The sequence below is a fragment of the Lissotriton vulgaris genome, chromosome 9, assembly GCF_964263255.1.
Source record: "Lissotriton vulgaris chromosome 9, aLisVul1.2, whole genome shotgun sequence".
NCBI lineage: Eukaryota > Metazoa > Chordata > Amphibia > Caudata > Salamandridae > Lissotriton > Lissotriton vulgaris.
In genome coordinates, this window is record NC_141697.1 from 476,428,539 (window position 1) to 476,455,449 (window position 26,911).

At 46.5% G+C, this 26,911-nt stretch overlaps 1 protein-coding gene across 1 annotated transcript in view; it reads left to right on the forward strand.

Moving 5' to 3' along the window:
* Positions 1-26,911, forward strand: part of ESR2 (estrogen receptor 2) — an 826,997-nt gene that overhangs the window by 254,227 nt on the left and 545,859 nt on the right. Inside the window, exon 4 of the mRNA XM_086936664.1 lies at positions 21,884-22,000. Coding sequence (XP_086792790.1) covers positions 21,884-22,000 — 117 coding nt within the window. The remainder of the gene's footprint in view (positions 1-21,883; positions 22,001-26,911) is intronic.

Here is a 26,911-nt window from a genome sequence, read left to right on the forward strand (position 1 = left end):
GCCATTGCGGATTGGGAATGCCTCAGATGAGCCGGCGGGAGGAAAAGAAGACCCGGCAAAATCATGGGTTGTGCGTGTGGGCTGGGGCTCTAAGGTGGTGCTGGACTGCACGCGCTCCCACTAAACAGGCCCAAACCTAAATCAGCTTGCGCCATGAGGACTGTGCTGGGGTGGTGGGTGGCATGATCAGGCCCACGACGAGGCGTCCTCCAGCCACGCTGACCTATTACCAGACTTGTGCACAGGGCTGGAGGCTCGAGTGGGTGGGAGAATTGTGCAGGCCTCTGTCTTCCCCTTTACCCCCCCTGCGCCTGAATGTTAGGTGCATAGGCCTGCTTTGGGAGTGTGAGCGCCTCACGTTCCGGGCCTACTTGGGCGCCAGTAAGTGCATAAGTACTGGGCTCCTTACATTCAACTGCTCGTTGGCTGGCCCTCCCCCCACTGAGACGAGCAGGGTGTCCTTGCAGGTGCCACAACCCTGAGACCTTTCTTTATGCATGAATGACACATGACGAGCAGAACAAATACAACAGATTCAGTCACTCATAAGCACAGGTGAACACCGAAGCAGTGCAAACTCCCTGCATTATTCCAACGCTGTCCATAACTCACATTGCCTCCAATTGCATATACAACGCCTGATCAAAGGGGGAAGGCTAACCTCAAACAGGTGAAGCTGCCCTTTGAATGCAAACGCCAAACCAGAATGAACGACTCAGGCCCTGAGCTGGACACTGCGCAAGGGTCCAAAGAGCACATAGAGCAACAGGAAAAACTCCTGCGCACTTTTTTTCCAGATGCACGCTTCAGTATCAAAACAGTAGATAACAAGATAGATGCTCTTGCTTCCAGTCTAGATATAGCAAAACAAAAACGTGCAGGCGCTCATTAGGGCCAGCTTGATACTCTAGAGAACAGGTCATCGGATAACCAGGACTCCCATGCTGAGTTCAAAACGTAAATCCTCAACATGGAAAAAGTGTTGGCTGCGATAAAAGTAAAAAATGAAGATTTGGAGGCACGCTCTTGGTGCAATAACCTATGGACTGCCAGAATCCAATGCAATCCCAAAGATGAAAACATGCAGAGAAAACCTACTACTGGACCTGTATGGGCCAGTTCTCTAGCAAGTTATGATCGTTGGCAGGGTGCATCGTTCATTGGGCTCTAGACCCCCGCCTGGTGCCCTGGCACTTCCAATAATCACACAGCTTTTGAATTATAGGGACAGAGATGCAATTCTCAAAGCAGCTAGGGACAAAAGCCCCATTACTCATCAGGGAACCTCCCTTCATTTGTTCCAGACTACATGCCTACTGTCCAGGCAGGACGCAGGGAGTTCACCCCAGCGAAACGCATCCTGCAAACTGCCTCCATTCCCTGTGCTATGTTATATCCAGCCAAGCTCAAAATTACATATGATGTGAAGGTGCAATTCTTCACGGACAATAAATCAGCCCTTAAGTATGCCAAACAAATATGTGCAAGGAGGTCGTCATTGCATTCCTCAAGACAAACTGCATCTGAACAGAACTTAAGTGACAATGATCGATTTGCCTACTCAGGTGGAACTACACCTAATTACGCAAGTCGAATTTTATCAGTGTTATTGCAATAATGCTGTATGTTATTTTTGGTTACAGTAGTATATGATTCAAAAAGGGGGTGGTGATGAACAGAGTGTCTGAATTAAGCAGACCACTCTTACCCAGTCAAGAGATCAGGGCTTGATCCATCACTGTTATTTAGCTCACTGCATCACCCCAGTTCAGAACCTGGCTATATGCAAATTAGTCTGACCCAGTGCCTCATGGGAACAGGGCAGACCAAACTACCAAGCCAATTCTTCACCGGAAAGGAGACAAGCTTCCGGGGACCGGTTTCTGGCATTTCAGCCGTCGTCGGCCCGGCTTGCTTGAATCCTGGTGGTGCAGTGAGCAAGGGACTCATGTCTGAGTATACCCTGCCACACTTGTGGTGGCCAAAAACGATTCAAAAAGGGGGTGGTGATGAACAGAGTGTCTGAATTAAGCAGACCACTCTTACCCAGTCAAGAGATCAGGGCTTGATCCATCACCGTTATTTAGCTCACTGCATCACCCCAGTTCAGAACCTGGCTATATGCAAATTAGTCTGACCCAGTGCCTCATGGGAACAGGGCAGACCAAACTACCAAGCCAATTCTTCACTGGAAAGGAGACAAGCTTCCGGGGGCCGGTTTCCGGCATTTCAGCTCTCGTCGGCCCGGCTTGTTTGAATCCTGGTGGTGCAGTGAGCAAGGGACTCATGTCTGAGTATACCCTGCCACACTTGTGGTGGCCAAAAACGATTCAAAAAGGGGGTGGTGATGAACAGAGTGTCTGAATTAAGCAGACAACTCTTACCCAGTCAAGAGAACAGGGCTTGATCCATGACCGTTATTTAGCTCACTGCATCACCCCAGTTCAGAACCTGGCTATATGCAAATTAGTCTGACCCAGTGCCTCATGGGAACAGGGCGGACCAAACTACCAAGCCAATTCTTCACCGGAAAGGAGACAAGCTTCCAGGGACCGGTTTCTGGCATTTCAGCCATCGTCGGCCCGGCTTGCTTGAATCCTGGTGGTGCAGGGAGCAAGGGACTCATGTCTGAGTATACCCTGCCACACTTGTGGTGGCCAAAAACGATTCAAAAAGAGGGTGGTGATAAACAGTGTGTCTGAATTAAGCAGACCACTCTTACCCAGTCAAGAGATCAGGGCTTGATCCATCACCGTTATTTAGCTCACTGCATCACCCCAGTTCAGAACCTGGCTATATGCAAAATAGTCTGACCCAGTGCCTCATGGGAACAGGGCAGACCAAACTACCAAGCCAATTCTTCACCGGAAAGGAGACAAGCTTCCGGGGACCGGTTTCTGGCATTTCAGCCGTCGTCGGCCCGGCTTGCTTGAATCCTGGTGGTGCAGTGAGAAATGGACTCATGTCTGAGTATACCCTGCCACACTTGTGGTGGCCAAAAACGATTCAAAAAGGGGGTGGTGATGAACAGAGTGTCTGAATTAAGCAGACCACTCTTACCCAGTCAAGAGATCAGGGCTTGATCCATCACCGTTATTTAGCTCACTGCATCACCCCAGTTCAGAACCTGGCTATATGCAAATTAGTCTGACCCAGTGCCTCATGGGAACAGGGCAGACCAAACTACCAAGCCAATTCTTCACCGGAAAGGAGACAAGCTTCCGGGGACCGGTTTCCGGCATTTCAGCCGTCGTCGGCCCGGCTTGCTTGAATCCTGGTGGTGCAGTGAGCAACGGACTCATGTCTGAGTATACCCTGCCACACTTGTGGTGGCCAAAAACGATTCAAAAAGGGGGTGGTGATGAACAGAGTGTCTGAATTAAGCAGACCACTCTTACCCAGTCAAGAGAACAGGGCTTGATCCATGACCGTTATTTAGCTCACTGCATCACCCCAGTTCAGAACCTGGCTATATGCAAATTAGTCTGACCCAGTGCCTCATGGGAACAGGGCGGACCAAACTACCAAGCCAATTCTTCACCGGAAAGGAGACAAGCTTCCGGGGACCGGTTTCTGGCATTTCAGCCGTCGTCGGCTCGGCTTGCTTGAATCCTGGGGGTGCAGTGAGCAAGGGACTCATGTCTGAGTATACCCTGCCACACTTGTGGTGGCCAAAAACGATTCAAAAAGGGGGTGGTGATAAACAGTGTGTCTGAATTAAGCAGACCACTCTTACCCAGTCAAGAGATCAGGGCTTGATCCATCACCGTTATTTAGCTCACTGCATCACCCCAGTTCAGAACCTGGCTATATGCAAAATAGTCTGACCCAGTGCCTCATGGGAACAGGGCAGACCAAACTACCAAGCCAATTCTTCACCGGAAAGGAGACAAGCTTCCGGGGACCGGTTTCTGGCATTTCAGCCGTCGTCGGCCCGGCTTGCTTGAATCCTGGTGGTGCAGTGAGCAAGGGACTCATGTCTGAGTATACCCTGCCACACTTGTGGTGGCCAAAAACGATTCAAAAAGGGGGTAGTGATGAACAGAGTGTCTGAATTAAACAGACCACTCTTACCCAGTCAAGAGATCAGGGCTTGATCCATCACCGTTATTTAGCTCACTGCATCACCCCAGTTCAGAACCTGGCTATATGCAAATTAGTCTGACCCAGTGCCTCATGGGAACAGGGCAGACCAAACTACCAAGCCAATTCTTCACCGGAAAGGAGACAAGCTTCCGGGGACCGGTTTCCGGCATTTCAGCCGTCGTCGGCCCGGCTTGCTTGAATCCTGGTGGTGCAGTGAGCAACGGACTCATGTCTGAGTATACCCTGCCACACTTGTGGTGGCCAAAAACGATTCAAAAAGGGGGTGGTGATGAACAGAGTGTCTGAATTAAGCAGACCACTCTTACCCAGTCAAGAGATGAGGGCTTGATCCATCACCGTTATTTAGCTTACTGCATCACCCCAGTTCACAACCTGGCTATATGCAAATTAGTCTGACCCAGTGCATCATGGGAACAGGGCAGACCAACTACCAAGCCAATTCTTCACCGAAAAGGAGACAAGCTTCCGGGGACCGTTTTCTGGCATTTCAGCCGTCGTCGGCCCGGCTTGCTTGAATCCTGGTGGTGCAGTGAGCAAGGGACTCATGTCTGAGTATACCCTGCCACACTTGTGGTGGCCAAAAACGATTCAAAAAGGGGTGGTGATGAACAGAGTGTCTGAATTAAGCAGACCACTCTTACCCAGTCAAGAGATCAGGGCTTGATCCATCACCATTATTTAGCTCACTGCATCACCCCAGTTCAGAACCTGGCTATATGCAAATTAGTCTGACCCAGTGCCTCATGGGAACAGGGAAGACCAAACTACCAAGCCAATTCTTCACCGGAAAGGAGACAAGCTTCCGGGGACCGGTTTCTGGCATTTCAGCCGTCGTCGGCCCGGCTTGCTTGAATCCTGGTGGTGCAGTGAGCAAGGGACTCATGTCTGAGCTTGTTTCCTTCCCAGTATAAGAATTGGCTTGGTAGTTTGGTCTGCCCTGTTCCCATGATGCACTGGGCCAGGGGCAGACTAATTTGCATGTAGCCAGGTTCTGAGCTGGGATGGTGCAGTGAGCTAAAAAACGGTGATGGATCAAGCCCTGATCTGTTGACTGGGTATGAGTGTTCTGTTTAATTCAGATACTCTGTCCATCACCACCCCCTTTTCTGAATCGTTTTGTCCACCATAAGCGTGGAAGGGTATACTCAGATATGAGTCCCTTGCTCATTGCACCATCAGGATTCAAGCAAGCCGGGCCGAAGACGGCTGTAATGCCAGAAACCGGTCCCCGGAAGCTTGTTTCCTTCCCAGTATAAGAATTGGCCTGGTAGTTTGGTCTGCCCTGTTCCCATGATGCACTGGGCCAGGGACAGACTAATTTGCATGTAGCCAGGTTCTGAGCTGGGATGGTGCAGTGAGCTAAAAAACGGTGATGGATCAAGCCCTGATCTGTTGACTAGGTATGAGTGTTCTGTTTAATTCAGATACTCTGTCCATCACCACCCCCTTTTCTGAATCGTTTTGTCCACCATAAGCGTGGAAGGGTATACTCAGATGTGAGTCCCTTGTTCATTGCACCATCAGGATTCAAGCAAGCCGGGCTGAAGACGGCTATAATGCCAGAAACCGGTCCCCGGAAGCTTGTTTCCTTCCCAGTATAAGAATTGGCTTGGTAGTTTGGTCTGCCCTGTTCCCATGATGCACTGGGTCAGGGACAGACTAATTTGCAGGTAGCCAGGTTCTGAGCTGGGATGGTGCAGTGAGCTAAAAAACGGTGATGGATCAAGCCCTGATCTGTTGACTGGGTATGAGTGTTCTGTTTAATTCAGATACTCTGTCCATCACCACCCCCCTTTTCTGAATCGTTTTGTCCACCATAATCGTGGAAGGGTATACTCAGATGTGAGTCCCTTGCTCATTGCACCATCAGGATTCAAGCAAGCCGGGCCGAAGACGGCTGTAATGCCAGAAACCGGTCCCCGGAAGCTTGTTTCCTTCCCAGTATAAGAATTGGCTTGGTAGTTTGGTCTGCCCTGTTCCCATGATGCACTGGGCCAGGGACAGACTAATTTGCATGTAGCCAGGTTCTGAGCTGGGATGGTGCAGTGAGCTAAAAAACGGTGATGGATCAAGCCCTGATCTGTTGACTGGGTATGAGTGTTCTGTTTAATTCAGATACTCTGTCCATCACCACCCCCTTTTCTGAATCGTTTTGTCCACCATAAGCGTGGAAGGGTATACTCAGATGTGAGTCCCTTGCTCATTCCACCATCAGGGTTCAAGCAAGCCGGGCCGAAGACGGCTGTAATGCCAGAAACCGGTCCCTGGAAGCTTGTTTCCTTCCCAGTATAAGAATTGGCTTGGTAGTTTGGTCTGCCCTGTTCCCATGATGCACTGGGCCAGGGACAGACTAATTTGCATGTAGCCAGGTTCTGAGCTGGGATGGTGCAGTGAGCTAAAAAACGGTGATGGATCAAGCCCTGATCTGTTGACTGGGTATGAGGGTTCTGTTTAATTCAGATACTCTGCCATCACCACCCCCTTTTCTGAATCGTTTTGTCCACCATAAGCGTGGAAGGGTATACTCAGATGTGAGTCCCTTGCTCAATGCACCATCAGGATTCAAGCAAGCCGGGCCGAAGACGGCTGTAATGCCAGAAACCGGTCCCCGGAAGCTTGTTTCCTTCCCAGTATAAGAATTGGCTTGGTAGTTTGGTCTGCCCTGTTCCAATGATGCACTGGGCCAGGGACAGACTAATTTGCATGTAGCCAGGTTCTGAGCTGGGATGGTGCAGTGAGCTAAAAAACGGTGATGGATCAAGCCCTGATCTGTTGACTGGGTATGAGTGTTCTGTTTAATTCAGATACTCTGTCCATCACCACCCCCTTTTCTGAATCGTTTTGTCCACCATAAGCGTGGAAGGGTATACTCAGATGTGAGTCCCTTGCTCATTGCACCATCAGGATTCAAGCAAGCCGGGCCGAAGACGGCTGTAATGCCAGAAACCGGTCCCCGGAAGCTTGTTTCCTTCCCAGTATAAGAATTGGCTTGGTAGTTTGGTCTGCCCTGTTCCCATGATGCACTGGGCCAGGGACAGACTAATTTGCATGTAGCCAGGTTCTGAGCTGGGATGGTGCAGTGAGCTAAAAAACGGTGATGGATCAAGCCCTGATCTGTTGACTGGGTATGAGTGTTCTGTTTAATTCAGATACTCTGTCCATCACCACCCCCTTTTCTGAATTGTTTTGTCCACCATAAGCGTGGAAGGGTATACTCAGATGTGAGTCCCTTGCTCATTGCACCATCAGGATTCAAGCAAGCCGGGCCGAAGACGGCTGTAATGCCAGAAACCGGTCCCCGGAAGCTTGTTTCCTTCCCAGTATAAGAATTGGCTTGGTAGTTTGGTCTGCCCTGTTCCAATGATGCACTGGGCCAGGGACAGACTAATTTGCATGTAGCCAGGTTCTGAGCTGGGATGGTGCAGTGAGCTAAAAAACGGTGATGGATCAAGCCCTGATCTGTTGACTGGGTATGAGTGTTCTGTTTAATTCAGATACTCTGTCCATCACCACCCCCTTTTCTGAATCGTTTTGTCCACCATAAGCGTGGAAGGGTATACTCAGATGTGAGTCCCTTGCTCATTGCACCATCAGGATTCAAGCAAGCCGGGCCGAAGACGGCTGTAATGCCAGAAACCGGTCCCCGGAAGCTTGTTTCCTTCCCAGTATAAGAATTGGCTTGGTAGTTTGGTCTGCCCTCTTCCCATGATGCACTGGGCCAGGGACAGACTAATTTGCATGTAGCCAGGTTCTGAGCTGGGATGGTGCAGTGAGCTAAAAAAACGGTGATGGGTCAAGCCCTGATCTGTTGACTGGGTATGAGTGTTCTGTTTAATTCAGATACTCTGTCCATCACCACCCCCTTTTCTGAACAGTAGTATATGGCCCACTACTCATGGTACTGTGAGAATGTTAGCTCTTCTGTTGGTAGATTCCGTAATACACATCAAAGCCTGGTCACCCTGCCTTATGGCAGGTTATAGTTGTCTTCCCAAGCCCTACGGGGTGATCTCCCCTGTGCCTTTGTTTTGTTAAAAGGGTGTTTCTAGGGTGGGGGGTGGCCACAAGTCACTGTTTGGGTGGTCAATGTGGTTGGTGTGAGGAATGGGGGAACATAATATATTCAGATGCATTGCTTTTAATTATGCAGCATATGTACGAAATTAATAGCATCTTTGTTTTTCTCACAGCTCAGTTTAATTTGTATCCTTCACATGTTGTACAAAAAGGGATTATGGTTTATGCTATATTCTGTGGTGTCCAATGTGCGATCTTCCTACTCATACATGTCTCACACATCCTGTATACTGACAAATGACAGAGACCAAATTCCTCACATGGAAAGTGCGTGGGCTCAGTGCTTTTAGGAAGGCTCGGTTGATACATACATATTTACGTAGACACCGCATAGATGTGTGCTTCCTCCAAGAAACCCATCTGCAATACGATTCTGACCCTACATTAAAGATTAGATATTGGGGTGAGATCCACTCAGCCCCCTACTCTAACTATGCCAGGGGGGTTTCGATATTGATCAAATGTGGTCTTGGCTGGTCAACCAAACATATACAGAAAGACCCTGACGGGTGCTATCTTATTTTAACCAGTACCCTCATGACAACAAAGATCACCTTAGTAGCAATCTACGGCCCGAAATGTGGATGACCCACAACTTCTCCTCAATATATGGGCTAAAATAATTGGCGTTGGGAAGAGACGCGATAATTTGGGGCGGGGACTTAAACGTAACTCTTAACAATGATGGTGACAGGCTGGCTGCTGCTCGAAACTCACATCCCAAGGCAGCCCTGTACCTCAATAACATTATTCTTGAGCATGGTCTCATTGATATCTGGTGTAGAAGGAACCCAACAACGAGGGAGGGAACATGTATCACTTCGCAACATAATACCTGGTCTAGGATAGACTACTGGTTAGTCACATGCGATGTGGCGTCATGGACCATAGACATCTTACACCTTTCTCTCATGCTGCTCGATCACGTCCAGTGGTACTGCACTGGAAAATACCTCAAACATTACCCTGTGCATTCAGCTGGTGCCTACCACCACACGCTCTCCTGGACACAGTATTCATACAAGATATCAGAACTGACAGTACACAATATTTCTCCACTAACGAAGGTTCTGTGGACTTAGCCTCGAGGTGTTTGACTCCTTGGAATGGCCTTTCTTCTTCACAATATTACCTAGATTAGGGTTCACTCCCAATTTTATTAAACTAATAGCTCTGCTCTATACTAAGCCCACAGCCTGACTCAGAGCAAACAATCTAATATGAAAACCATTCTGTATAACTCGTGGCACCCGGCAAAGTTGCCCACTCTTGCCGCTGCTCTTCGCAGTGGCAATGGAGCGCTTAGTGGCCAGAATTCGCCAGCACCTCACTGCTCGCGGACTGGGTTTCACAGGCAGAGGCCTAATAATATCAATATATACAGATGATATAATGTTATATATTCGTAAACCAGATGAGAACCTTTACCCCGTGGTGAGAGAAGTACTGCGCTTTGGGGGAATATCTGGCATACAGATCAATTGGTCAAAATCCTCTATTTATTCTCTGACTGGGGCCCAGTTGGAAACCGAGTTGGAGTTCTCATTTAAATGGTCAGATGGTGCTGTAAAATACCTGGGTGTATGGCTCAGTAGGGATATACAGGACATATGGCGAATTAACTTTGGTAGGTTGTTGGACTGGTTGGAGCTTAAATAAAAAATCTGGGCTGCTCTATCTTTATCCCTATCTGGCAGAATCGCTATCACCAAAATGATACTTCTTCCTGAATTTTTTATACCTACTTGTCAATATACCCATACCTTTATCTAAGGCCTTTTTTAACTCCCTATGCTCTTTGGTGATTATATTGGTTTGGGCCTGCAAACAACCCCGTGTTAGCTGGGAACTGCTACCACGCTCGCTCTCTGTTGGAGGAATGGATGCGCCTGACTTCGAACTTTATGCATTATGTGCACCAGCCCAATTCCTTCATTTCTGGATCCATCCCACCCCGTTCCAGTCACACGTGGCCATTGAAGCAGATATGGCTGACCCCATTCCTCAACACGTGATTGTATATCAGCCATATCATAGATCGGCCAATTAAATAAATACTGTAGAAACCTTGCGTTGGGCCTGGGAAGGTTTAAGGAAATGTGTTGGGACTCCTCTGCTCTACTCTCCTTCTACCCCAGTTGCACATCATCCACATTTTCCCTTTCCTAATGACAGGGGCTCCATAGCCCAGGCAGATAGCATGGGTATTTCCACATTGGGAGACCTGTACCCAGAGGGCACTTTTTTTAGAGCAGCCACAATAACGGGAAGACACTCAAATACCAATTTTGAACGTATTCCTTTATTTGCAACTCAGCTCAGCTGCTTGCACGACGATTCACTTGACATTCCCAGCACCCCCAGATATAATAAATCTGCTAGAACATCTATTAACCGCACCTTCACCTCATAGATGAATTACTGGACTATATAACCTCATGCAAATGCACACCCCATGGGTGGTCCCCAGGGCATTAACACAATAGAGGACTGATCTTGAAGAACTACCGGCACATGAGCAATGGTCATTTTGTTGCTCACAGTTGAGATATTTATCTCAGAACTATAAGCTGAGACTTATGCTGGAAATGCAAACAGGACGCTGCAGCCTTTCTGCACATTGCATGGAGTTGCCTGCTCATTGCTGGATTTTGGAAAGAGGTATATGAGACTATACAAGCTGTCACAGGATTGTTACTGGAATGCACCCCACTGGTGGCACTGCTAGGATATATTGGGGACATCCCACATGCAAAACATTGTTTGGTGGCCAAGATGTTACTACTTGCAAAGCGTAGACTAGCCATACAATGGGGTGCCCCTAAGCACCCCGGGTTGCTCTGTGGATACGTGACATTGCTCACTTTCAGGAACAGTTGGCACTATTCTGAGAACTAATGCCAATGGCGTCTCGACCAAGGGACAAATGGGGTTCTTTCACTACCTGGCTCAATGTACGGGATGTGGTCCTCCTTGATGACTCTAATCAAGTGCCAGGTGTTCCCCTGTAAGGCTCGCCACACTGCCTCAACACTTGTTAATTTGTACAAATAATAAGTACATATATCCGCCCGCCTAATTCGTAACACATGGTAGTGCTGATCATGGCCAATCTACCCTACCCACTAATGATGGAGCCGCAACTTCCTGCACTTGCCTAGCCTACAACAATCTTTGTTATGTTCCAGTCACCATAACTGTGTAAACTGCTGATGGTTCTCTCTTTTGTTCTTTCTTTAACAGAACAATGTACACTGGAGCAATGTACGTGTTTTCAATTTAAAACTAGTGTTTCACAAAATCTGTAATGCTGTGAATTTAAGCAATGCTGTGTAATGACATTGTACAAATTTGCCTATAGCATGTATATGTCTGAACAAAATTTCAATAAAAAAACAAAACACAATTGATACATACGATTGCACCTTGGATGGGAGAGTGGGACACCCCTTTCACGTCCTGCCATCCTTCAAATTGGAAATTAGTTGTAAAGGAAATTTTGTGAGTCAGAATATATCTTACCTTGCACAGTGTGTACTTTGCAGATTGTGAATTGCACTTTTGTGGTCACCAATCCTTTGCTAAGGCATAGGGCAACTGGCTTCCTAACTCAAATGTTGTGGCACAACAAACAGATGAGAGACTGCTAGAACAATGCTTTTGTGAGGATCAGTATGATTGCCCAATTTTACTTGAAACAGGGAAAGCTTTGGCTGTAGTCCACTTTAATGCACACATCTCTTCAGAGTACAAAGACGAACAAAACTTTCTCATAGTGTTTTTTGATAAGAGTCTAAAAAATCTATTTTGTGGCACTGAAAAACCAGAGGCAAAGCACACATTATTGTCTGTCTAGAGACTATGCCAAAACATGTATCAATAGAAAACAGTATACCAGCGCTCTTAAACTCTGCATAATAAATATACTAACATTTCCATCAGTTTTGAAGACTCTAGTAATATTTTCAGATATCTATGTTTTCTTAGAAAACTTTATAGAATAAATCATTACAAGAGATTCAAGCATTTTTCCTAATGAAACTTTCCTTGAATAATTGTACTCAGAAGGAACCTACAATGTGTATGTGAGGTAATTGAGAGATCCTCTGCGTAAGTCTGTGTTTTCTTAAGTGCACTTTGTTAATGGATTGTCTCTGGATTGTCTCTGTGCCATGATATACTTGGGTTGAAAAGAGCATAACTCTAAAATATAAACTGCAAGCACTCGGTTGATTTATGCTTTAATTGATGTTGATCTTGGTCGGAAAATTGTGCGTTATATATTCTCCATCAGGAAAAGTGTAATCTTTGTCTTAATCTTGCTTTATAGAAATGTTGCTTCAAACATAAAGCAACAAATCAATGCTTTAATTGCAGGGATATGAAATCCTATCTGAACGCTGCGCTGACCTGTCTTCTTGTGTCCAAAGTAATTAAATGAGTTCAGATTTCGAGTTGTGCCATGTTTGATGCATGTTATGGTGTCCCTTGCCAGAGGAGGAAACAGCAGTTCTGTCCTACAGTGTCTGAACATTGATTGTTACATTTCATTGCCCAGCTAGGGCTAGTAAAAGAATGTCCACTCTTGATATATGCTCTCAGTACATCGTGGGACAAACCATCACTGATTTAACAGAAAGTGGAAAGCATATTGAGGCATTTTTGACATGGTTAAAGCTGGGCATGCAGTGCCTTGATCTTTGACAAATGCTCAATAGAGTAAAGGAATAAGTAGTTTTGCCAAATTGTGATGTAATGGTTTTGAGTTTTAGATTGATCAAATTAGTTGATGTTTGTTCATTTTATACAACAAAACTACTCCATGGGCATTGTGAGCACATTGTCATATTTTTACTTTATGTATACATTACTTTTACATTGTCAGTCTTTGATGTGGTGCCCCTAGGTTTTATTGTCTATGAATTAACATAAAACTTTATTTTAATGAAAGAAACTGTAGCGTGGTGTAGGGTCTGTGTATGGGGCAATTTTAGCGTCATTTCGGCAATGGTATGGTGTCGCTTTTTAAGGAATAATAAGAACTTGCAAGCGACAAACAGGAACGAGGTAATATCCAATAATGAGTCAAAGCAGGAGAACTTGAACAGTGAAGTAGGAAGTATATCATTGGGCTAAGATATTGCTTTAGGGGATTGTGGGAAGTTGTATATGTCTTCACTAGGAAGGGCTGGATGGAGGAATGTTGAAATGACAGATGCAAGGAGATTGGTGTTAGAGATTTGATAGCTCTTGTTAATAGTTCAATGATGCCGTTGTGTTTGCTAACTTGATGGAGAAGTTGTTCAGCTTCATGGACTTTTCATGTGGTGGGGCGGCATTATACAGTCTCTAAAATGAACACATGGTTTGCCTCTTCGGAATAGTCAAGAGATGGTCTTTATAAACAAGTTAGATCTGGATTTGCAGATTGATAGTTAATGTGCACCATGAGGGTTGTTGAGCTGAATAGATTTCCATGAAGTCAGCAGGCTGCCAGATATGTGAGGGAGTGGGACATCTTTCCAGCGTGGGTGTGGTACTTTTTTATTTAGAAATGCAGAAGCTGGCATATTTGAAAGACGCATGAGTTTCTCTTCATTGACCATTCTGGATTGATCATCCCCACAAGTATTAGACTGTTAGAAGGTGGTTCTGACACTAGTGGCAACACAGATTTTTCGCTTTTTGAGCACTTAATTGTTGAGCTTTTACTGTGGGGGAGCCTCATATTTTGGGACTCACCCACAGTGAACTCATAATGAAGGAGACTGCATGGAGATTTTACTGGTGTCCCCCTGGCTTGACTAGGCCGCTGCGCAGCAGCTGGAGTAAGGGGCACCGGGCTAGTTACATGCAGACACATGTGTACATGCGTGTGCACACGGGTAGGGGCTGCGCAGGGGAGGTTCCTAGTGTGCGCAGTCCAGGAGTAGCTAAAAAGTGAATGGTGTGGCAGGACTTATGCAGAGTTGGGTGGTGATATGGAATAGGCTTTATACACTGGAAAGAAACATGCCAGGGAAAGTCAGCTTGTTTTACTGTGTTTTTCACGTCATTATTCCCTTATGGGGAGGTGGAACCCATGGCTAGAGTAATTTCCACAAGGCCTACAAATTCCAGACATGCACTAAAGTCCTGTGTAGCGAATGTGAAAATAAGTATTCATATTTGTACTGCTTTTGGGTCGTCCGGAAATGTCATATTTCTCTGAGTTCCGGGCTGGGGTCTGTCCCTGGCACGTTAGATTAATGACTTTTCTTCCCAGAGCAAATAACTTCCCTCCAAGGAGAAAAGATAGGTGGAGCTACAAGCCAATCCATCAACTACTGTCGCTGGGTGCCAGGCACCAAGCTGAACCACGGTGAAGGCAGTAAGGAGGGAAGGAGTTGGGTTTCAGAGGCCATGTGGCCAGAGACACTGGATGGCGCCATTTTGAACAAACCCAGAGGCTGGACAAGAAGGAGGGAGCAGGGGCAGGGAAGCAATGTGTCGCTGTTTGATAGGACACACAGAGACTTCCTGCCAGCCCCCTACTCAACTTTTGAAAAGTACTCGCACAGGAAGAGAAGCTCTCTCTGGGGTGTGGTCTGCTGAGACGGAAGGAGCTGGAGCCTGGCAATGGGCAGTTGGAAGGAGGACCCCCCCTTACTGCCCCCCCATGCCCCTAACAGTGCCAGAAGAAGAGTCCCGGACCGGTGCGCAGAAGCAGGGGCCTCTGCGCAGGGAGAAGGGAGGTGCAGGGAGCCAGTGAAGACCACTCCCTGCAGAATTCACCCTCTTGGAGACCCGGAGGGCAAAGTCGAGTGCTCTCAGTGGCTGGGGGATGCCACCAGGAGCACAAAGACGCAAAAATGAAATGGGGCAGGTCGGACCCTCAGGGGCTGAGATATGGCCCCTGGAAGGTAGGCGACCTTTGACCCCTAAGAAGACCTACGACGAAGCGCGTGGGGTTCCGCCTCCAGTCCCAGAGATGGCCCTGGTGTGGGTCAGGTCCCGGAGGCTTCCCCCAAGGAGAAGTAAAGCCAGGGAATACCGTTGCTCTCCCCGTGAAGGTGCCCTGCAGGGGGGCCAGGAGCCCACCCTGGCCCCCACCGAAGATGGAGGCGGGGGAGCACCGTCATGCCCCCGAGGAGGAAAGCCCCATAACAATGCCCCCAAGGGGTGCCCACCCTGGCCCCTTACGAAAATGGTGATGGGGCGTGCGGTTGCGCAACCCCATGCAGGTACCCCATATCCTGGTCCCAAGTTTGAAGGAGGGGGGTAGGGGAGCGAGCTCACCCCCCCGTGAAAATGGCCCGCCCTGGCCCCCGCCAATGCGGGATACGGCGGAGCGCTGTTGTGACACCCCCCCCCCCCGAAGATGTTTGGGGCCTGGGAACCAATCCCCAGGCCCTGAAGTCAAGGAGGGGGCCTGGGCCCCATCCCCGGGCCCCGAAGACCGGCTGAAGCTGGAGGGAGGTGGGGGGAGTCCCGGCGCACTCCCATGAGGTCCTCCGACACCAGCGGGAACCTCTGTGTCTGCCCATCAGAGCGGGCAGACCAGAAGGAAGATGCCGGCTCCCGCTGACGCACGCGGGGAGCCGGCCGGAGTAGCCGGGGGTGGGCTCCCTTGGCTGCGAAAGGCACAGGGGTCTCGCGGGAGGTCCGGGTGGGACCGGACCTCCCGGAAGCGAAACCACTCACCTGCAGGAGCAGCCGGGGGTGTGCTGCTTGAGCGGCCATGAGTCCCCTGGGGGTCTGGGTGGGACCGAGCCCCCCAACGAGCCGCAGCCAGTCATCTGGGGGTCCCGGTGGGGGTGGGACCGTGCCCCCCATCAAGAACGGGCGATGTGGCGAAAGCCACAGTGAGATCGCAGCTCCCCCCAAAGCAGCGAGGGGCGCTGCTACTATAATGTCCTGCAACACCCATGATGCCTTGCAGGCCAGGAACGGCCTGCAAAGGCAAATCCGTGTTTTCACAGCTTGTGGTGGCCCCAGGAGAGCAGGGTCACCACCACACATGTGCTAAGATGCTGGGGGAGCTGCTGGAGAATTGCAGTCTCCCCCCAGCACAAAAAGGAAAGTCCCACCCTAAGTGTCTTGGGGATTTAAATGAACCAACCCCTCAAGGGCTCAGCCAACCATTATCACCTTCTGGGCTGGAACTTTTGTTCTTCAGCTGAGGGTGTTTTAACAAATGCATCATGGAGTGAAGGGCTGAGTTGGGGATGTCTGGAAAAGGGCATCTCCTGGAGGTGAAGAGGTGTCATTGCACCACAAATGCTTTTACTAATGTTATTCCTTATAGAGGAACTGAAGGTCATGTGTAATGTGAAGTTCTGGTGTAAGGGATGTCATAAGCAAAGTGGGGTTATGTTGGCGACGTTCCTGCTAGGGTGTCTTGTTGAGTAGGCGTAATCCTGTGATTTCATAGGTGATGCCTTTAGGGGCTGTAATTGCAATGCATCTTTAATGATGTCCAAATGTTATGAGTACTGTCATTCTAAAGTGTGTGTAAACATGTATTCTTGCTGCTGTGCTTAGGTGAAGACCCCAGACTGTTAGCCCTTAAGATGTAGCGGTGCATACTTTATGGTCAGTAGGAGATGCTCAGTCAGGGTCATGTGTCACCAAGGCAGGTGTACCCCTGTTGAGGTAATGGGGGGACGCCACTGGGACTGGTGCAAGTGCGCAGGGCCCTCGCTCCAGGTTATGTTCAACAAATTGCATTGGGGGGCAAGACAATGTGCATACATGGGAGTGGTGGTACTAGACCCCATCCCCCTTTGGGAGGGGTGGAGATGTTATGCAATGTCACAAAGTAATTCCATCAGCTTATGTATATTTGTAAATTGGTGCATAGTATTGAGTAGTGTGTATGTTTAATAAATGCACTCTTACTTTTATAAAGCAAAGTACAGACTGGACAGTCAATTATTGAGTGTTACTTTTGCGCACCTGCAAATGGCGATTACTAGCCCACACCACCTCCCTTGAGTAAGCCTCAGACTGCTCTGCAACGCTACCCTCTGAGAGTCAGGCGTGCCCTATGGTGTTCGGTTCCCAGTGAAGGACAAATGTGTCCTGTTATTTGTGCAGGCCTCACAGATGCTGCCTAATTTTCCAACATAGACATTCTGCTTTTTTCAGCATTTTAAAAGGATGATAGATTTTACATCCTTGAGAGCTGAGTGGTTTAGTCCTAACCCCTATTTCAGTTGGGTGACTTTGCCTCACCTGTCTAGGAAGATCTACTTAGGGTATGGTTGACAAGCAAGAGTTGACAGGCCTTGATGAAACCCCTGACAGAGAGAAGACAACATCTCAAAAAATCAAATAAATATGCAGTGTGAAACAAGATGGATGGATAAAAAAAATTAAGAACTTCATATTCATTTCCAGTGCTTGAAACCAAAAAGTGAATTAGGCACACAGAAAGCATTATACACAAGACCTTTGGCAGCAGTCGCAAAGGAATGAGCTGGATCTTCAAGGGTCAGTTGCTAGACTGTTCAAGGCGTGCATTACCAGGTTTCTATTGGGACATGTTTGCATACATTGATATTCTGAAGAAATTAGTGTTGTACGGAGGGCAGGCTCTCTGTTTTCCTTAAGGTTACAAATTATTTGGCCTGCATATTAGGTTGGGAATTTATGAACCCATTGTAACTCTGTGACATGAACAGTTTCCAAAGGCATACAGGATGATTGTAAAATGGTGTTACTGGTACCCTTCTGCATAGGGAGGACAGTGTTGTTATAAGCTAATCACTACTCTGAACTCAAGAGCCAATCCTGGAAATGCTGCTTGTATGGGTCGTGCTCAAACAGGTAGATGATAATTGTCTTACAAGACCATGCACAGTATATAGCACTGGGAATTCCTTGTTCCTTTAAACAGTTGCTTTTAAAAGAACAGTTCATTAAAACGAGGCCCTGGTGAGATTTCTATGAAGTTGGTTGTGATCTTGCAAATATCTAGGTTATTGAGATTCACGCTTTTTGTGTTATTTTTTCTATAATTTTTTTCTTGTGGGTGACTATTTCAAGCACAAAATATCTCTCCAGTACTGTGCAGCTGAAAGCGAGCTACTACATCATTTCCTGTGCAAGCATCATTACTCTGCTAACCATAAAAACTTTCAGAAAAATACACAGAGAAGGTATATGGTGCGACATTTGTATGTGCAGACATTTCTTAATTACAATTTTCACGTGCATGACTGCCCAAGCATATTTTGCATAGTAGACATAATTTTCACAAATACTATGCAAATTTCCGGTGTAAAACTACAAGCATTATTGCCAGGCCTAATTATATCTAGCATTAAATTAAGCCCTGTAACAAAAACAGTTTCTCGAATTAGGGTTCATATATGGTTCTTCCTGAGGACGAGCATTCCTGGAAATGTATTTGTCCCAAGAATGGATTGGGGTATAACTGTCTAGGATCCTTCCCCATCCCCTCTGATCACAACTGGGGCCTCCCACTGTGGTAAACACTAAGGGGCCCATTATGATGGCGGGCGGATTGCCCCCGCCAGGCTGGAGGTAGCCACCGCCAGCCTGGCGGGGGCAATCCGCCCTCCATCCGCACCTAAATTCTCCCCCGCCATATTAGGATGGCGGGGGGGACCGCGGCGGATGGAAAGACCGTCCACCGCTTTTCCGCCCCCGTCGCCTTGCGACCGGGGCGGAAAAGGTTTAATATGGTGGCGGTGTCTATTAGACACCGGCAGCCATATTATGATGGGCTTGTGTAGATGCCTTTCCACGGCGGCGATGCCGCCACGGAAAGGCATGCAGTCTTCACTCTGGGGGTCCCCTGCGGGGCCCCAGAGTGAAGGAGAGGTGGCTGCACATGGGGGGGGGTACCTGTGGTACCCCCCTTCATTTGCATAAACAACATGGCAGGCACCGCGCGGTGCCTGCTGTTTTTTTAATGCAAATGCATTTATAGCATTGTGGCGGGCGGTGCAGAGAGCCACTGTGGCGGGCACATCCTAATACCCCCCCTGGGACCCCCCACCCTAATGGCGGGCGGTCCCGAATTCCGACAGGATAGCGGAATTCGGGACAAAGTCCGCCCGTCATCCTAATGAGCCCCTAACATCGGTCTCCCAGTTCTTCACAAGCTGCGATGCCCTCTATACCAGCCTGCACAGGCAGCAGAGGCTGGTGGTATATAATGTCATACATAGGATTCTGGCTTAAGTGTGTTGAAAGGCAGGCCTGCATACTTCAGCTAAAAGGAGGGGCTGCCTCTCTCCAGCACATTAACTTTCACTCAGATGCCACCCTATGAGGAACCCACCAGGCCAAGGAAGTGCACATGCAGATAGCACCTTCTCTACTATTGCTTACATTCAGAGTAGCTAAGAACTTTAAAAAGGCTGTGTTAGCCTTCCAGCACCTGGGAATGGTTGCACGCCAATTACTGACCAATGAAATTTGTGCTCTCCTTAATCCCTTCACTGCTGCTGATGGCTCTGCGCCGTCATGATTCACGGGCGGCATGTGCTCATGACGGCATGGAGCTGTCATGGCGCTGCCGCTCCTCACATGCGGCACTAATTCCCCGCATGTGCGGGCGAATAAATGAGCGGGCGGGGTCATGACGGCACAACACCGAAGGCGTGGAGCCTTCATTAGCACTGAAGCGCCGCGCCCATCCTCTAGCTCCCTCGCGCAATGGCGGAATTCACAGGGGTTAGGGGGGTTAAACGTCTTCATGACTTATTGAATGTTGTTTTCTAACAGCAACTTGAAAACCAAACCCAGGTGCCACTAGCTGAAGTACACGCTATGCATTTGGTCTCCTTATGCTCAGGTGATGACACCTGTCCCTGCTCTGAAAAATCATAATTTGATTTCTGAGCTGTGGACTGCATTACTACTGTAGTGAGGAGCTTATTTATGAGAGCCCTGTGACACTTTTGCACCATGCAAATTGGCACATGCGTGACGCAAGGCTCTCACAGAGATTTACGAAGTATTGGAAAGCCACACTGCGAGGCGTTGATGACCCTATAAATCATGAGTAAGGCGATGCAATGAAAATTGCTGCGTCACCTTGCTCAGCACCCAGGAGAAGGTCCATAGTGGTTGCCATGCGTTTTCCCATTTAACACACAAGGAATTTGTCGCAGCCCCAGATTTACAGAGTGATGTGAACCTGGAAGTGCCAAATCTGTTCGCCTCCCAGGGTGAAGAAAAATAAGGAGAAATATCTTAATTTCCCTTAGATTTTTCCTCTTTCCATGTGCCCTGCATTCTGCAGCAAACCTAGAAAGAGCAAAATGCCTCCTAGGATTGTGTTTGTGCAGGAAAGTACCCCTTTCTGCACAAAAACAATCCTGCCTGTAAGGGTGCCTATGTTGGCACTAGGCTGCCAAAACGGCACCAGTGCAGGCAGAAAGGACAGGAATGCACAGTAATGCTTAAATACTGTGCATTCATGTGCTTTTACTTTGACGTGGGGCAATACAACAAAGTGCCTAGTTACACTGCCCCATGCCAAAATGCCATAAATTATGCCCTAAGGGCCTAATTTATGAGCAATTGGCACAGGGCAGCCCTGTAAGACTTTTTGCTGTACTTCCCTTTGCCAATGTGAAAGACAGGAATGCATTGTATGTATGAAATGCAATTCTATCCTTTCCCCCTACCCTGGTGCACAATTTGAGGCCTAGTGGCAAAGTAGACACCCTTGCACCATGATGCCTCTGTGGCAGGCAGGATTGTTTTTGTACAGGGAGATGCATCTTGCTGCAAAAAAACTATCTCAAGAGGCGTTTTCTTCTTTCTATGTATGCTGAATGCAGCACACAAGGAAAGAGGTAAAAAACAAGGAGGAATAAAAACATTTCTTCTCGTTATGCCTGCTCTGGGGAGGCGTAAGGCTTTAGCGCTGCCACATATTCACATGATTAAGTAAATCTGGCTCAGCGTCAAAATCCATGGGTGCTGCATGGGAAAGGCCACTGCAGCCCCCATGGAATGCTTCCTTGACTTCGAGCAGGGGTCTCCAAACCGGTCCTGGAGGGCCGGATCCATGCCAGATTTTTTAAATTACTACATGTATCTCAATGGGGATATCCCAAAAATCTGGCATGGATCCGGCCCTCCAGGACCGGTTTGGAGACCCCTGACTTAGAGTAAGGCAAGGCAGTGCTTTTGCTGCTCTGGCTTCCTCCATATCTATGAGGTCATGCGTCGCCTCATAGATACGATTGAGAGGCTCGCGCCGCAGGAGCGTCCAAACGAGTGACTGTCCAGCAGCGTAAGCCTCCCATAAATAAGCTCCCAAGTGTATGCCACCGCAGGCACAAAAAATCTCCTATCTTCACTGCTGCTCATCAGAAAAGCATTTTATCAGTGGTATCTCTATGGCCAGAGAACTCAGTACTAACTCTGTTTACTATTAATGACAGTTCCATACTGCTGGATCTGATAGAAAATGCTAAATACCGCCAATGTCAAAACCCCACAGAGTTAATTGCAATGCCGTGCTTATGTACCACTTGTTTCTTCCTTCCAGAAAAAGATCATCAAATTTGTTATAGCCTTATAAAAACACGTTGTGTGAGTTATGCAGTTATGCAGTTATGTCGACAAGCACGTAAGCTCAAATCTTCCACAAGAAAAATATCACGAAAAATATAAACCGCTGTTTTATTAGCCATTATTGTGAAACTTTTCTTTGTATGAACTCTTCCAGGGCATAACGATTACATCTGTCCGGCGACCAATCAGTGCACGATTGACAAGAACCGACGCAAAAGCTGCCAAGCCTGTCGACTACGTAAATGCTTTGAAGTAGGCATGATGAAATGTGGTGAGTTTTTATTATGGCAGACAGCAGGGTAACTTTCCTTCAAATAAAGCAGCAGTCTATGTGCCATTTCTCTGAGCAGATACCCCATAATTTTATAATTTCCGAGTACTCCCAACAACCCGCACTGTCAAAAAAGAGCATTCCACCTCTGGCACAAAAACTAGAAAGAAGAAAACGTCTTGCTTTTACGAAAATGCTTTGTTCAGAAATTGCTGCCGTCTATTTTTCTAGATTGTTCGATGCCCTCAAGTAAATCTTGAAAGTGCCCCCTTAATGCCCTCATGTGCCCCAGGGTATGCATTTCATTTTCAGACTAGTCTTCAACAATTACTGCTGCAAACCTTGCCACAAATTTAGAATTTCTGAAATTTGGAATTCAGTATTTTGTTAATTAAGTAAGAAATTTGTAGGAGGAAACCTTGACCAATATACATATTTAGAAATTGATCTACTTTTCTAGGGTCAGAAATTCATACTATCTGGGCTCACTCGTGTTTTTAGCACTTACTTTTTCCACTCATTTTAAGCATATAGAAACAGCAGAAATAACAAATACTGACTGTCGCTTGAAACAATCAGTGGGAAAGCCAATAACAATGTTGGTGCATGCAGTGCATGGAAACAGCAATTGTGTGGGTATTTGCATGTGTAAACAGGTTAAAACCAGACATAGGGGGACCGTTTCACACAACTAATCAGAGACAAAATCCTAAATCTACTACTTTTGGTATTCACAGAAGGCACTTACTACTTTTGGTATTCACAGAAGGCACTTACTACTTTTGATATTCACAGAATGTATTTAGTACTTTTGGTTAAACTTACTACTTTTGGTATTCACTGAAGGCATTTAGTAGTAGTAAAGTTAGTTTACTACTACTTAATGCCTTCTGTAAATACCAAAAGAAGAAAGTGCATTCTATGAATACCAAAAGTTGTAGATTAGGATTTTGTCTCAGATTAGTTCTGTGAATCGGGCCCATTGTCTTTACTACACCATCATCATTGGAAGCAACAGAAACAAAAGGTATTAAGTGCATTTACGAATAGAGTAAAAACGTACATTTGTAAACAAGGTTTAGCAAAAGAGTTAGACTACAGTGCTGTGGAAACTGAGGGGCATATTATCAACAACTAGCAATAGGCTTAGCGACATTTTTTTTATCGCCACACATCGCCGTATTTTATCGCAGAGATAACGTGCTATTAGCAACGTTTATCTCCAAAGCGATAAAATATCCGGCGATAGCGGCGAAATGCGTAAATATCGCTGGTAATTCAGAGATATTCATGCATTATCGCTAATAGGGACTTAACCTGAATATCCACCTCCCATTGGATATACAGGCTACGAAGTGGTCTGAGCAGGCGTTAGATTTGGCGATATTCGCGCTTAGCGTGAATATTTTAATCGCTACGCCTGCGTTGATAATAGACAATAGCGGTGTTAGCGACTGCTTTCAGTCGCTCACTGGTTTGGTACGCCCACTTTGCATGTCATTAGTGATAAATATCGCTGACATGCAAAGCGGGCCCCAAACCGCTCGCTATCACCTAAAAGCTGTCACTAACTGATGATAGCGACAGCTTGCTAATAGGGTGAAGAAATTATCGCCACTTTGCGGCCGAAAACGGCCGCAAAAATAATTTCATTTCGCCTGCCTTGGTAATATACCCTCGAGTTTTATATATTGTATTGTAGTTTTCAGTTGTTATAGTCTCCATAGTTGTGGTTTGAAGCATTCTTTTAAAATATTAACATGTAATCCTAGTATTTGTATGGTACTAGTATATTACAAGGACTTTCATCACACACATAACATGGTGAAAGCCGTTTATAAAGTAAATATTTTCTAAAAAAATAAACTTTGGAATCAATATGCCGATGTCTGAACTAAAATCCAGAAAAGGACGTCGTTCATTAAAATAAATAAACAAAATAAAATAGGAATGAAATCCATAAACCACGTGCAACCGGATTGTACAAAGCATACATGCCCATGGAGTTATTACAGCTACAGCGAGCACTGTCTTTACTGAAAACCAGAACACATCGCACCTCAGTAAAATATATGAACAAAATAAAAGAGCACGCATATCCGTAACCCACAGCTAATAATTTGTCAATAAACATAGACATCTTTATAGGATTAAGCGTAAATTGGCCCACAAAATCCAGGCATTCGAGAGACCACATAGTTACAGTCCAAGCACACTAAAATGACTAGAAAAAAAAAACTAATGGTTAACCGAGCTCTGCCACTGAATGCACTAAAAGCTAGAAAACATACTATTTTATTAAAATACATTGACAAAAAAAGAGCTAAAAAATCCATGAAACTTGACTATCAGGATGTGTCTGCATATTGAAATACACACACTGAGTGCAGCCAGGTAAAGCAAGGGGTGTGCGAAATTCACGTAATTTGCTTTCGCATAATAGTTGCATGAAATTCGGGACATGAAATTTAGGAGAATTACATACCGTTATACGTTATTACATAAAATGGAAATGTGGCATTGTTATGAATGTTGTTTATTCTCTAGTCTGGACATTCCCCTGCTTAAGTTACTTGTGCCAGTTAATCAAACAAAAGCAAATACATGTATATAATGCAACTCACAATTAGTTTATATCATGTTTTGAAATGTGAAAATCCAGCACACTTAAATATATTCACAGTATTTGATCTAAATGCTGACTGCTTTATTTTACAATTTTATTGTTGATTTATAAGAGTTTCCAGAAGCTTGAGAATTATGTGCCCTGTTTATTGTTAGTATTCAAAAGAACATAGGGGCTCATTATGATCGCAGGAGGACAGCAACTGCGGGGCTGGCGGTGGCGATCCTTCCGCCATCAGAATGCGATTTACCCACCCCCAAATTAGGATGGCGGTGGACAACACAATGGTTCCGTGGCAGACGAAAAGTCTGTCCGCCATGGTTCCGCAAGGTGGTCCTTTTCTGCCCACCTTGCAGGACCCGGAACCAGGGCAACATTGGGGCGGTGCCGTGCAGGCACCGCCGTAGTGATTATGATATGCCCTTCCGCCTGTCTTTTTGCTGCAGATATCCCGCCGCAAAAAGACAGACGGAGACTGGCTTTGGGGGCCTGTTGCGGGCCCCCTCTGTGGGGAGGGGTATGGGGTGCACTGGGGGGTACCCATGGTACCCCCCTGCAGTTCCAAACCCGAAGTGGCAGGCACTGCTTGGTGCCTGACACGTGGTGCAGGGTAATGCTGTGCATGCTCTTCTAACATTTCAGACGGTGCTGCAGCCAGCAGCACCATCCGCAATGTTAGAAGGCCAGGATGCGCCCACCAGTGTGGCTGGTGCATCCTAATTGCACTGGTGGGACCACCGCATGTCTGGTTGGCGGTCCCATCACCGTTATGATGGCAGGCGGGCGGACTGCCGGCCATTATAATGAGCCCCTCTGTCTTGGAGAATTACATTTGTTTATGCAGAGAGTTTTAACAACAATGCAATAAGGTTGTAAACGCTGAACACAAAGAGTGAAGGTTAGAGAGGAGTTTTTACGCCAAGCAACACTGGGACTGAGAATGTGGCCTAAGGGCTAGGGCGAACAACCTCAATTCTGGGGAACAGGGTTCGAGGCTCGGCACCGACGCTCAAGATTCTGTGATTCTGCGCAAATCACTCTGCCTAACAAAAATGAATGTATCCTTATGTAATGCAACTGCTGCTGACGTAAAGCTTTCTGATACCTTCAAGTCAAGTTTGTGCTACATAAAACTCTGAAAAAAGAATCAATACTCTCGTTCCAGTTTACTGGGCCGGGTGGCCCTTAGCCTTTGTTCTCTGACTTATCAGTGCTGCTGGTCTTCCGAGACGAGAATAGCAGACCTTTCTGTTCCACTGAACATAGTCTCTGTTGTTTGAGCAGGTATGCAAGAGTGAACTATTTGCTGAGCTATAATTAGATTAGCGCTTAGAAGTAGAAAAATTAGGGTAAGATTGCTAAATATTTATTACAACAGTCATGTCGGAATGGTGCCTTTTAGTAACGCATTCAGTAAATTTTGATGGTGCCATTTTATTGATCTTTTTTGTGGTTGCAATTCATATTCTGTGCACTACACTAGTATTTTGATTTTAAAATAAATCTTTAAAATGCACCTCACCAGTTCTAGTGTTCTAGAGTGTAAATAGGGCTCCTGGCTTCAAGGTCATTATTTTTTTTACATTTTGGTCTGTATTTATCCATATTTATTTTTTGGTCATTTTATTTGTATTTATCCATATTTATTTTGAATTTTGTGTATAAATTAAGTTGTAAGACTGTACATTTCCACATTTATTTAGCTGATCGGGTATGCACTCATACTTTGATGTCTATCGTGATTTAGCTATTTAAGCTGCCAAATAATATGTAACAATACATCCACTAAATATTAGCATTACACCACAAATGTATGTTGACATATGCCATTATTTAAAGAAATGTCATTCTGTTTTTTAATTACCAATGCTTTTAATCTGCTCAGCGGTTAGGCTATAATTTATGAAATATGTATATCAAATGTGAGAGAGAGGACTAAGTATGGGGGCTAGTTCACTTCCCCTGATGAGTACACAAAATGTCAAGGAGAACTAGCTCACATTCAGGAACACATATGTTCATGTCAGGAATAACCATTTGTTTTATATGAAAACCCTCACCCACCAACCTAGTTGGTTGCATGCTTCATCATCGGGCCCCACCCAAAGTGCCGAGTGCACATTGGGTGTGCTACGATGCCTGATTTACAGCGGAGCTGGTTTTGGGTGTGGTGAGTGTGCAGTGAAGTTACTGCGTAAAAAGGAAGGTGGTTTTCTGCCATTGTTGCTTAAAATGATGATATTTCCTTGCACTCGGCAACTTGGGTGGGACCTGATGATGAAGCA